Source organism: Erythrolamprus reginae, chromosome 11 (genome assembly GCF_031021105.1).
Source record: "Erythrolamprus reginae isolate rEryReg1 chromosome 11, rEryReg1.hap1, whole genome shotgun sequence".
Lineage (NCBI taxonomy): Eukaryota > Metazoa > Chordata > Lepidosauria > Squamata > Dipsadidae > Erythrolamprus > Erythrolamprus reginae.
Window position 1 is genome coordinate 35,592,083 of NC_091960.1, and position 14,262 is coordinate 35,606,344.

General features: G+C 42.2%; 1 protein-coding gene across 4 annotated transcripts in view; it reads right to left on the reverse strand.

The window, feature by feature from the left end:
- Positions 1–14,262, reverse strand: part of COL16A1 (collagen type XVI alpha 1 chain) — a 263,305-nt gene that overhangs the window by 238,236 nt on the left and 10,807 nt on the right. For all 4 annotated transcript variants that reach the window (XM_070763913.1, XM_070763914.1, XM_070763912.1 and 1 more), the window contains exon 2: positions 11,660–11,774. In XM_070763913.1, coding sequence (XP_070620014.1) covers positions 11,660–11,747 — 88 coding nt within the window. In that variant the 5' untranslated portion in view covers positions 11,748–11,774. The remainder of the gene's footprint in view (positions 1–11,659; positions 11,775–14,262) is intronic.

The following is a 14,262-nucleotide window of genomic DNA, read 5'->3' on the forward strand; positions in this document are numbered from 1 at the left end:
TGACTAGTTTCAAGTGTTCTGCTTGAATCCAAACAGCCCATTCAGTCTAATCTAGGGTTCAGTGTTCTGCTGCAGGAGCACATGAAACGAGCTAATTCAAGGGCCAAGCTAAGTACATTGTTGAAACCTAGCTATTTAATTTAGAGCATTCCAGGCAAAGATCTGAACGTTCTCTTTTGTCACCAGGCAATCCTCAAAATGTTTCACAGCTGCCTTGGCTGTCTAGTTTTTTCCATTTAAACCCCCAGGGATAATATTGTGAGGAAATCCCTCTTGTGATATTTGTGCCACGCTCCACGGGGAGCCGTGTCCTTGAAAAGTAGGTTGAGAAGATCTCTTTCCCCCGGAGAAGTTCAGAGCAGCTATCTACTCAATTTCTACTCTCCGTAAATATGGGGTGAGAACTTCAAAAGGCCATCTCTGCCTGCAGCCGAGGGCCCAGATGGACTTTTTAATATGCAACGGCAGATGGTCCTTGGCAGCAATTTTGCAAACTCTCCAGATAACACCTGTTTTCTCTACACCACAGCCCCTGTTTTACCATGCCTCTCCCCCCCCCCCCCCGGCTTCTTATCTAAATGGGGATAATTCATTTGGACGGAAGGAAGTCATGGCTGGCCTTTCAAATTTGGTGGGCAGAGGAAAAAAAAGAGAGATGGATGGTATTTCCCCCCCCAGCGTTTTATTTATTTTTATTTATTCATTTATTTTGTCCAATACATAATACACATTGAAGAGAATAGATATGTAATAATATAAATAAAGAAAAGAATAGAAGAAAAGGTATAAAAATAGAGGAGAAGTGTTGGTTATGACCTATAAAGCCCTCCATGGCACCGGACCAGACTATCTCCGGGACCGCCTTCTGCTGCACGAATCCCAGCGACCACTTAGGTCCCACAGAGTTGGCCTTCTCCGGGTCCCATCGACTAAACAATGTCGTTTGGCGGGGCCCAGGGGAAGAGCAAGCATGTGAACCATTTTGTAAACACACTACTGGTATGTATGTATGTATGTATGTATGTATGGTGGGCTATGAGGTGGAATGCTAAATTGCGCTCTTCGCCGCGGCTCATAAGTTCTTGCGAGGTCGGCGCGATTTTGCTGCTGTACCTGTGGAGGCAACCAAATAGTGCACGGAGTCACAGGTGCCCCTGTGTTTCGGCAAGGTGCAATTTAGCGTTCTGGCTCGTAGCCCACCACTATATGTATGTATGTATATATGTATGTTTGTTTGTATGTATGTATGTACGTATCTATGTATCTATGTATCTATGTATCTAATGCAGTGTTTCCCAACCTTAGCAAGTTGAAGATATTTGGACTTCAACTCCCAGAATTCCCCAGCCAGCATTCGCTGACTGGGGACTTCTGGGAGTTGAAGTCCAGATATCTTCAAGTTGCCAAGGTTGGGAAACACTGATCTAATGTATGTATGCATTCATCAGTATTGGGTTCCTACCAGAACGGTAGGCAACAGCGTACTGATAATAAAAGTGGAGCTGTGTGCGCCCCAGCAAGATTTTGCTACTGTGCATGCACAGAAGCAAAAAAATCACCGAAATCTCTCTCTCGCAGGCATCCCGCATGGCAACCGGCCTGCCTAGCATGTATGTATTAAATTTCTATGCCACTAAATAGAAATACACCTTGCCCTACAAGGTGAGTAGTTTACAAAGTGAAAAATAATTAAAATTATGGTCATAAGCCAAGTACAGTGGTACCTCTACCTAAGAACTCCTCTACTTACGAACTTTTCTAGATAGGAACCGGGTGTTCAAGATTTCTTTGCCTCTTTTCAAGAACCATTTCCCACTTACAAACCCGAGCCTCCAAATCTGTAACCGGAAAAGGCAGGGAGAAGCCTCCGTGGGGCCTCTCTAGGAATCTCCTGGGAGGAAATAGGGCCGGAAAAGGCAAGGAGAAGCCTCTATGGGGCCTCTCTAGGAATCTCCTGGGAGGAAACCGGGCTGGAAAAGGTGGGGAGAAGCCTCCGTGGGGACTCTCTAGGAATCTCCTGGGAGGAAACAGGGCCAGAAAAAGCAGGGAGAAGCCTCCTGGGAGGAAACCAGGCTGGAAAAGGTGGGAAGAACCCTCCGTGGAGCCTCTCTAGGAGTCGCCTGGGAGGAAACATGGCCTCCACCTCCCTGTGGCTTCCCCAATCGCACACATTATTTGCTTTTACATTGATTCCTAAGGTGAGAATTGCTTCTTCTTACAAACTTTTCTACTTAAGAACTTGGTCACGGAACGAATTAAGTTCGTAAGTAGAGGTACCGCTGTATTGGATCTATTTGAAAATTTATCTAGAATCCCCTTCTCAAAATCCAATATCCAAAGCAGATTTTCTCTCATCAGAATGAAATAAAGTCCAATGAATAGGAGCAGAGTCTAAATCAGCCTTTTTCAGTCTTGGCAACTTTTAAATGGGTGGACATCTCTCGGAATTCTCTGGCCAGCCTGCTGGGATGTGAAGTCCACCCATCTTAAAACTTGCCAAGTTTGAAAAACATGGGTCTGCATTAATACCCCCCCCCCCCCCCCCGGTCTCCCAAAGCTTCAGTTTATAGAGACAGGAGATCTTTGTCAATGATGCTTGTCATTTTTTCCTTCGGGCTACACCCCTTCCGACACTGCTTCCTCCCACAGCTCCAGTATTATCAATTTTCCTTGCGTGTTGTTGCACAGATGCACTCGGGCTCATAACTCTCACCTTTTGGAGGGGAGAGAATGGGAAACGGTTTGAGATGGAGGAGGGCAGAATAAATATTGGGAAGATAAAGCACCCCTTTATGATTTAAGATCGAGACAACAAAACAAAACAAAACCACAGCCAGGTTTTCAGCAGCAAAATATGGAGCTGACACAAAATGTACAGATATTGTATTACAGATTTGACAAGAGGGATGTGAGAAGAGATCGTGATACATTCGGAGAGGAGCGAGGCGGGCCAGGCGGCAAACGGCCAACCCAATTAAAAGAGTCTGGCAAAACAAAACAAAATAAAAGGGGAAAGTCAGTATCTGAAGCTATAAAGGGGGAGCTATTAGGTTCTCCTTCCCATTCCCCCCCAGCTCAGGGAAGCAATTGAGACGATCTCAAGATGAGCAGGAAGCACGGATGTGCTCGGAATAAGTACATCTGCTGCTGAGCGAAGACAGAGGCACCAACGAGCAATGATGTGCAAGGGAGCGGAACCGATTACCTCCAAGTTCATCTCTGCCCTGCTCTCCCCCTTTTGGAGGGCCTGGCCTCTTAATACTTAGCTCAACCCTGCTTGGCCCTGTCTGGGTCAGGCCAGGGGGCAAAACTGCAGGAGATGAGAAGAAGACTTCAAGGTTGTTGTCTTTTTTGGAGGGTGGGTGGGTGGGTGGGTGATGGTATCATGTGCTGGTGAGACCCCATTTGGAATACTGTGTTCAGTTCTAGAGACCTCACCTACAAAAAGATGTTGACAAAATTGAACGGGTCCAAAGACGGGCTACAAGAATGGTGGAAGGTCTTAAGCATAAAACTTATCAGGAAAGACTTCATGAACTCAATCTGTATAGTCTGGAGGACAGAAGGGAAAGGGGGGACATGATCGAAACATTTAAATATGTTAAAGGGTTAAATAAGGTTCAGGAGGGAAGTGTTTTTAATAGGAAAGTGAACCCAAGAACAAGGGGACACAATCTGAAGTTAGTTGGGGGAAAGATCAAAAGCAACATGAGAAAATATTATTTTACTGAAAGATTAGTAGATCCTTGGAACAAACTTCCAGCAGACGTGGTTGATAAATCCACAGTAACTGAATTTAAACATGACTGGGATAAACATATATCCATCCTAAGATAAAATACAGAAAATAGTATAAGGGCAGACTAGATAGATTATGAGGTCTTTTTCTGCCGTCAGTCTTCTATGTTTCTATGTTTCTATGGAGGATAACCACAGAAGAATGCTTCCTCTTAAGATTGGGATTCTACTAACTCCACAAGGTGCCCTCACAGTGGAGAATTGATTAATTAGATTATTATTATTATTATTATTATTATTATTAATAATAATAATAATAATAATAATAATTTATTAAATTTGTATGCCACCCCTCTCTGAGGACTTGGAGCGGCTTACAACATGTTAGCAATAACACTTGATTGATTGATTGATTGATTTTACTTTTTATGCCGCCCTTCTCCTTAGACTCAGGGCAGCTTACAACATGTTAGCAATAGCACATTATAGAACATCCTTCTGACATAATTTGGGCTTGGAAGCTAAACAGGTCAGCCCAGGTCAATGCTTGGATGGGTAGCTTCCAGTGAATTACAAGGCTGAAAAATTACCAGAGATATCAAAAGGCATTGGCATCCTAGTAAAATAGCCACTGCCATTCTGCTAAGCATTGTGGACGGGAAAATGAAAATATTAATATATATTTATGCTGTCTGGGGAATCCTGGGAATTGAAGTCCACACATCATAAAGTCCCCGAGGTTGACAAACACTACATTATGCATTGACAGGTTCTCAATCTCAAATCCAGCCTTTCTCGTTGTAAAACACAAGGCAGGCGGCCTTCTCCGTTAAGATACATGGTCCTTCTTTGTTACTACAGCCTTTGGATTTTTCACATTGCCTCTAGCACAAATTTACTACTTGTATGATGAACACCTGACACGTGACCCTGTACCATTCCAAAGGAGCAAAATTGCACACTTAGAGGATTCCCAGCAAAAATGGGCCAACTCCAGAATTTTTCTTTTCAAATATTTCAAATATTGCTCTCCTATATCTCCTATACCTTTCTTCTATTCCTATATCTCTTCTTTTATTCTTTCATTGATATGTTTTATTCCTATATCTTCTCTTCTATTATTTCTTACATATATTTTACTATTTTACTAAATTCTCACAGCCAACCCACACTCAGTAAAAGACCTTGGAATACTAATATTGAATGACCTAAGTGCTAAAGCCCACTGCAACAATATCGCCAAAAAAGCTTCTAGAGTTGTTAACCTGATCCTACGTAGCTTCTGCTCTGACAATCTCACACTACTCACAAGAGCCTACAAAACTTTTGCCAGACCCATCCGTGAATACAGCTCATCTGTCTGGAACCCATACCACATCTCGGACATCAACACCCTTGAAAACGTCCAAAGATATTTCACCAGAAGAGCCCTTCACTCCTCTACTCGAAACACAACACCCTACGAAACTAGACTAACAATCCTGGGTCTAGAAAGCTTAGAACTACAGCACCTAATTAAGTATTGCCCACAAGATCATATGCTGCAACGTCCTACTGGTCAATGACTACTTCAGCTTCAACCGCAACAACACAAGAGCACGCAACAGATTAAAACTTAATATTAACCGCTCCAAACTTGACTGTAAAAAATATGACTTTAACAATCGAGTTGTCGAAGCGTGGAACTCATTACCGGACTCAATAGTGTCAACCCCTAACCCCCAACATTTCTCCCTTAGACTATCCACGATTGACCTCTCCAGGTTCCTAAGAGGTCAGTAAGGGGCGTATGTAAGTGCACTAGTGTGCCTTTCGTCCCCTGTCCAATTGTCTTTCCTTTATCTCATATATCATATATATTTTCTTCCTTTCATATATCTTCTCCTCTATTTTTACATATTATCTTTATATATATTACTTCATGTCTATTCTCTTCCATATGTATTGTGTATTGGACAAATGAATAAATAAAATAAATAAATGAGTATATCCTCTATAACCTTCATCATGTGTTTTACTACGTGTATACCCACTAAAACCCTCATTTTGTATTGGACAAAATCAATCAATAAATTTAGTAAATAAATAAAATACCTTAGCCTTTATTTCCACTCATCTTTCTCCTGTCATCTTTATACTTCAAACCTTTATTTGCATGCCCAAACAGCCTCTAATACAATAATTAAATATTCAATCAATAGTTACATGCCCGAAACAGTTCAACTTTTTAAAGCAGGAGGCTAAGTTTCTTGGTCTGTGGAGGGCAACGTTGCACTAAAAGGATCCTTACGCCTTGGAAGCTGTTGAGTCTAAATTCCTATCATCTCTACTTTTATTTTATTTTATTTATCTTGTCAATAATATTTAAATACTGTACATGATACTGGTAAAAGTCTAAAACTTGAAAGAAAAAAAGAAAAGCATTAGAAGTAATAATATTCATATATATGCCTCTGGAACCACCTTCTACAGCACGGCCAATAAGGTCCCACAGAGTTGGCCTTCTCCGGGTCCTGTCGACCAAACAATGTCATTTGGCGGGCCTTCTCTGTGGCGGCCCCGGCCCTCTGGAATCAACTCCCCCCAGGAGATTGGAACGGCCCCCACCCTCCTTGTCTTTCGCCAGTTACTCAAGACCCACCTATATCGCAAGGCATGGGGGAACTAAGACATCTCCCCCAGGCTTTTTATATTTCATGTTTGGTATGTATGTGCTGTACGGTTTTTAATTATTGGGGATTTTATATATTTTTATTATTGGATTTGTCCCATTGTTATACTGTTTTTATTACTGTTGTGAGCCGCCCCGAGTCTTCGGAGAGGGGCGGCATACAAATCTAATAAATAATAATAATATATGTAACAAGTAAAAATAAAGAAACAGTTAGGACAGGGGACAGAAGGCACGCTGGTGCCCTTATGCACGCCCCTTATAGACCTCTTAGGAATCAGGAGTGGTCATCAGTGGATAGTCTAAGGGTAAAACTTTGGGGGTTAGGGGATGATACTACAGAGTCTGGTAGTGAGTTCCATTAATCAACTACTTGGTTACTGAAGTCATATTTCCTGCAGTCAAGTTTGGAGCAGTTTACATTAAGTTTGTATCTGTTGTGTTCAACTTAATAGAAACCTAGAAACCTAGAAGACTGACGGCAGAAAAAGACCTCATGGTCCATCTAGTCTGCCCTTATACTATTTCCTGTATTTCATCTTAGGATGGATCTATGTTTATCCCAGGCATGTTTACATTCAGTGACTGTGGATTTACCAACCACGTCTGCTGGAAGTTTGTTCCAAGGATCTACTACTCTTTCAGTGAAATAATATTGATAGGAAATGGAGTTGAGGATCATATGGAATTGACAGCTCAGGTCACCACACTTTGGAGCCCAGGCGGGGTGCCGGCAGCCCCTCGCCAGTTTGCCATAATCTCTCGCAGTGGCCTTCAGCCAACCACCAGGAGTTGCTCAGGCCCCTATCTGTCAATGAGAAACACTGGCAACTCCAAGGAGCCTACTTCCTGTCAATCAGAGCTGGCAACAGATGAGCTCAGCAGCTGGCCACGGTCTACATCAGAGGCAGGGAATCATTTTGTGGTTTGGAAATGGGTTTTGTTCTTAATTTCTTTTTCCTTCTGAGGGTTGCAGCAATGACGTCACCCAACTGGCAGGGGTTGAAAGGTTCAACTCATTTCCAGGGCAGATCTGGGGAGTGATAAAGCCTTTAAGAAGCCTTTATGGGGCGGGTGGGGTGGGGTGTTTGGAATCACACCAATGAAAAATCGATTTTATGCCACAGCTCCTTCATAACGCAATCGGGAGTCTTGAGACTCTTGCGGAAGGCGAGGAGGATGGGGGTGATCCACATGTTTGCATCTGGTTTGTATTACACAACTGGGAACTGTCCTTCTCGCACTAGAGAGAAGCCCAGTAATTGACACCTTTTAACTCTAGATTCTACATAATACAGAGTACAATAACAGAATACAAAGTAAGAAATTTGAAAGGGATACAGTGGCACCTCTACTTAAGAACGCCTTTACTTAAGAACTTTTCCAGATAAGAACCGGGTGCTCAAGATTTTTTTGCCTCTTCTCAAGAACCATTTTCTACTTAAGAACACGAGCCCGGAAAAATTTCCCAGGAAATCTGAGAACGGCACAAAGGCCCGGCCAGTTTCCTGCCATTCCCTCTTTAATCCCGGCCAACTCAGGCTTTTCTGGGCTGCCAGAGGAGCCTTTCGGTGGCGCTTAAGGAGGCTTTGAGAGCCCAGAGCAAACGAAGCATTTTCCTTTTTCTGGGCACTTGGAGAGGGAATAAACCTCTGCTGGCGCCCAGAGAAAAGAAATGCTCACTTCGCTCTGAGCAGCGACTGTCCTCCTCCTCCTCTTCTTCTTCCTCCTCCTCCCACCCAAATTCCGAGCTTTTATTTCTTTCCTAATGGGTTTGCACACATTATTTGCTTTTACATTGATTCCTAGGGGAAAAATTGCTTCTACTTAAGAACATTTCTACTTAAGAACCTGGTCAAGGAACGAATTAAGTTCTTAAATAGAGGTACCACTGTATTGGAAATCTTCTAGTCCAAACCCACGCCCTTGGCAGGAGATACAGTGATCCCTCGATTTTCGCGATCTCGATCTTCGCGAAACGCTATATCGCGATTTTTCCCAACCAATGACGTCACTCTCTTCCTTCCTTTCTCATCTTTCTTTCTCTCTCTCTTTCTCTCTCTTGCTTCTTCCTCTCTCACACTCTCTTCCTCCCTCTCTCATCTCTTTCTTTCCTTCTCTCTCTTTCTCTATCTCTCCCCCTCTTGCTGGCGGGCGGCGGGCGGCGGGCGGTGGGTGGGTGGGCGGGCGGGCGAGCGAGCGGGGGCATCAGCGAGGAGCCGGGATTTCCCCTTTGCGTGGGCAAGCAGACGAAGATCGGGGTTTCCCCGCCGCCCACGCAAAGGGGAAAGCCCGATTCGGCTCCTCGCTGCTGCCGCCGAGCAGATCAGCTGCTGGGCGGCCGCAGCAGCAGCGAGCAGACGAAGATCCGGGTTTCCCCGCCGCCCACGCAAACTCCACCATCTGTGCACGTGCGGCCATGGAAAAAGGGCGCGCATGCGCAGATGGTGTTTTTACTTCCGCAACCCTACATCGCGAAAAATCGATTATCGTGAGGGGTCTTGGAACGGAACCCTCGCGATAATCGAGGGATCACTGTATTTACTCTTTGGTATAAGTGGCTGCCCAGTCTCTTGTTTAAAATGGAGCACCCACAACTTTTGGAGCGAAGCCATTCCACTGATTAATTGTTCTCACTATCAGATAAGTTCTGGTCACCACACTTCAAAAAAGACATTGAAACTCTGGAGAAGGTGCAGAAAAGAGCAACCAAAATGATCAGGGGTCTAGAAACCAAGACTTACAAAGAGAGACTGCAGGAACTGGGCATGGATAGCCTAGAGAAAAGGAGGGCCAGAGTGGACATGATAGCAGTCTACAGGTACACGAGGGGTTGCCACAGAGAGGAGGGGATCACTTTATTCTCCAGGGCATCGGAGGGCTGGACGAGGAACAACGTCTGGAAGCTGACCAAGGAGGGATTCAACCTGGAAATAAGGAAGAACTTCCTGATGGTCAGAACGATCAACCAGTGGAACAACCTACCAGCGGACGTTGTGAACTCCAATACTCTGGACATTTTTAAGAGGAAATTGGACTGCCATTTGGCTAGGATGCTATAGGGTTCCTGCTTAGGCAGGGGGCTGGACTTGATGACCCACATGGTCCCTTCCAACTCTAACAATAAATAAAATAAAATAAAATAAATAAAATAAATCAATTTCTCCTTAATTCCAGACTGAGTTTCAATTTACTTTCAGTTCCCTTTGAAAATTGCCTGAATATTTTTTTGGGAATTTACCTTCTTTGCAAGATGCATGGCACATAAGTGTTCAGTGTTCAATTTCAAGTGTTCCAAACTTCATGGAAACTCTGGATTTCTTTTTTGCTGGAATGATTCATTGCAGATTTTCCATTTTGGTCAGCTGAGCCCAGGAGCAGGGAGAGTGAGATCTCGGTCCAGAGGTCAATTTGAGAAGATTGACTATCCTTGTTAAAGAAAATGTGCTTTTCAAATGCTCGCTGGTATTTTCTCTGCGATTGTTTTTTGTAGATTCGAGCATGGAGCTCGGCGGTTCAGATACTTCTTTAATGACCTCGAGCACCTTCCTCTCCCGTTCTTTCTTATTTCAATTGGATCTACGTTTAGATTTCGTGCTTCCTTGGGGCAAGAACTTCTAGTTCTCATTTGTAGTTTTTAACAGTGTTTTTATTTTATAGCCAATGACCAGCTTGCACTCTATAAAACACCGTGAGTGCTAAGAGCTCTATATAATTGCATCCAGTCATTAAACCATGATGAGCTCTATCCTAAATTAGGCCTAGTCCATCAATTCCACATACTTCAAAAAAAAAATCAAAGCGGCTGAAACTCAATTCCCATTCTTTAGACGTAGCAGGAACGAAAACCTCTTTTAATCCTTGATTTTAAGAAAACGTTACTCTCCATCAAGTTGAGCTTCATTGCTAGCCAATTGCAGCAGGGGATTTGGGCGACACTTGGAAGGGTTTGTCCCTGCCTTAATCCAGAATATTTTTTTTCTATTTTCAGTCTACTCCTGGTGTAACCCAGAAAATTGGTCAATCCTGCTTCAACTGTCCTTGAAGTACATGATATACTTGCTGTTGGGGTCTGGATGGGTGTTAACAGGCTCAGACTCAACCCCAACAAGATGGAGTGGCTGTGGGTTCTGCCTCCCAAATGTTTGGAAATTGCAAAGCGTTCAAAATGCAGCCGTGTGAGCAGTCATGGGCCTCCCCAGAAATTTGTTTGTTTGTTTGTTTTGTTTTGTTTTGTTTTGTTTTATTTTATTTTATTTCATTTTATTTTATTTTATTTTATTTTATTTTATTTTATTTTATTTTATTTTATTTTATTTTATTTTATTTTATTTTATTTTATTTTATTTTATTTTATTTTATTTTATTTTATTTTATTATTTATTTTATTTTACTTTATTATTTATTTTATTTTATTATTTATTTTATTTTATTTTATTTTATTTATTCTATTTATTTATTTATTTATTTATTTATTTATTCTATTCTATTTATTTACTTACTTACTTACTTACTTACTTACTTACTTACTTACTTACTTATTTATTTGATTTTTATGCCACCCTCCTTTATTCATTTTACAATAAAAATAATATCATAGATGACAATGTGACTTTTTAATAGAAGTGTGAAACTCATCCCTAATGTGACGTCTTTAAGAAAAAGCATCATCCAAATGAACATAGATAGCACTACAGTGCTTCCCAACCTTGGCAACTTGAAGAGATCTGGACTTCAACTCCCAGAATTCCCCCGGTTCTTATCTAGAAAAGTTTGTAAGTAGACAGAGGCGTTCCTAGGTAGAGGTACCACTGTACAGAGAGTTTAGGTCATTTTTTTTCACCTGCCCGTCATCCCATTTGTGCAGCTGGCATCTTAATAAATAGAAGAGCTCTTTCATTCATTTAAAGCCAACATTTTTTTTTACCAAGGAAATTCCTGGCTTCAATTTTGTACCTGCCTCTAAGAGTACGTGTGCATGTTCTTGTATAAACTGGCACAATGGCCTGCAGCTATAGAAGAGAGACGCCCATCTGAACTGAAGCTGGGTTTAAGATGTGCAAAGGCAAATACCCACCAGGTGCCAAGAAAGCACCCTTTATCAGGGATCTGAACTGCACTAGCGCTGATTTCAGTAATTAATAGTAGCATTGATTTGCTCTGGAGAGCATCCTCAGAGCAATCAATCTTTGGCCTGTTAAGACATTGGTCTGTGATCTCTCCCCCCCCTGGCACAACATCTTCCCTTACCTTCTTGAAATCCTGGCAGCTTCCGTCCTTTGCAGCTCTCAAAAGACACACAAAGCAGGTACAAAGCGGAAAACAGGGCCTTCCACATTGTGGGTCACGGTCTCTGATCTTGTACCTAAGGAATAATAATAATAATAATAATAATAATAATAATAATAATAATAATAATACTTGGGCATCTTGCAACTGGATAATATCAAGCATGGCCATGTGAAAACTGTGATCAGCAAAGAGTACATCCAGAGGACCAGAAAATTTTTGAAGAGCAAACTGAATGGTGGCAACACTATCAAGGCTATAAATACTTGGGCCATACCTCTCATTAGATACATAGCTGGCATAGTGAACTGGACTCAAGCAGAGCTGGACAACCTGGACAGGAAAACCAGAAAATTAATGACGATCCATCATGCACTACACCCCCGCAGTGACGTTGACAGGCTGTATTTACCAAGGAAAATAGGCGGCAGAGGACTTTTGCAAGTGAAGCAGACAGTGGAAGAAGAGAAGCATGCACTAGCTGACTATGTGAAGGGGAACAAAGAGTCAGCATTGATGGAGGTCAACAATAGGAAGCTTCTCAAGGTGAAGCAAACTAAGGACCAGTACAGAAAAACTGTAACTCAATGTCGTATGGACAGTTGGCGGAACAAAGCATTGCATGGCCAGTTCTTGGAGAAGATTGAAGGCAAAGTGGATAAAGAAAAGACCTGGTCATGGCTTACAAGTGGAACACTCAAAAAGGAGACAGAAGGACTAATACTGGCGGCACAAGAACAGGCCATTAGAACAAATGCTGTCAAAGCCAGAATTGAAAAATCAACAGACGATCCAAAGTGCAGACTCTGTAAAGAAACAGATGAAACAATTGATCACATAGTCAGCTGCTGCAAAAAGGTCGCACAGACTGACTACAAGCATAGACATGATGCTGTGGCACAGATGATCCACTGGAACTTGTGCCGGAACTACCATCTACCAGTGGCAAAGAACAAAGATCATAAGCCCGAAAAAGTGGTCAAAAATGAGCAAGCAAAACTACTGTGGGACTTCCGACTTCAGACTGACCGAATTCTGAAACATAAAACACCAGACATTGTGATCGTGGAGAAAAAGAAATTATGGATCATCGACATCGCAATCCCAGGAGACGGCAGAATTGAGGAGAAGCAGCTAGAGAAATTAGTGAAATACGAAGATCTCAAAATCGAGCTGCAACGACTCTGGCATAAGCCCGTGAAAGTGGTCCCAGTGGTACTTGGCACGCTGGGCGCAGGGCCAAAGGATCTCAGTGGACATTTGAAAACCATCGCAATTGACAAAATCTCCATCCGTCAATTGCAAAAGGCCGCTTTACTGGGATCGGCAAACATAATTCACCGCTACATCACGCAGTCCTAGGTGCTTGGGAAGCGCCCGACTGGTGATGAAATACAAAATCCAGTATAATGAGCTCGTTTGCTGTGTTGTATTGACAACAACAACAACAATAATGATAAATTTTTATTTATAAGGCCCTTTAAACAAAGGGCATAACAACAAGCCATATACAACGAATAAAGACAGACCTTAGGCAATATACACCCTTAACTAGAGCACATCTAATAAAGCCACAAACCTTGTTAAAGCCGTTCCCAACCTCTCCAATGTCCTCCCCTCATGCTGATCCCCAGAACAAGGATGTTTTAATCTGCCGAACCAAAGAGGAAGCAGAGTTTCTGTTGCCTGGAGAGGATCGATGTACCAGAACAGCTGAATCAGGATATGTCATGAACAATAACCCTCTTTTGCATGTAATTATCCCAGATTTTTTCCCACCCAGGTAAGCAACATTGATTATCCATCAAGGCAGCAATCTGGGGAATTTTCTTAGGGCAGAACAGTGGAGTCAATTAATTGAACAAATACATTGAATTGCCCTGACTCAATTTCCAGACAATTGTAGCTGGATGAGTGAGAATGTCCACTGAGATACTGGCACAGGCTTTGGGAAAGAACCTTGAGATTGGTTCAGGAATCCCCTTAAGAATGGTGAGAGTTGGCACATTCCAAGGACTCTCTGCCTACCCAGTTTTCAGCCGGTAGGTCAGCCGGTAGGGAAAGCAAGTAGAAGACTTGGCTGCATAGCTAGAGGTATAACAAGCAGGAAGAGGGAGACTGTGATCCCACTGTACAGAGCGCTGGTGAGACCTCATTTAGAATACTGTGTCCAGTTCTGAAGACCTCACCTACGCAAAGATATGGATAAAATTGTACGGGTCCAAAGATGGGCTACAAAAATGGTGGAAGGTCTTAAGCATAAAACCTATCAGGAAAGACTTCATGAACTCAGTCGTCTGGAGGACAGAAGGGAAAGAGGGGACATGATGGAAACATATAATAATAATAATAATAATAATAATAATAATAATAATAATAATAATAATAATAACAACAACAACAACAACAAAACAACAACAACAACAACAACAATAATAATAATAATAATAATAATAATAATAATAATAATAATAATAATAATAATAATAAAATTAGATTTGTATGCCGCCCCTCTCCGAGGACTCGGGGCAGCCATTTAACATTTAAATATGTTAAAGGGTTAA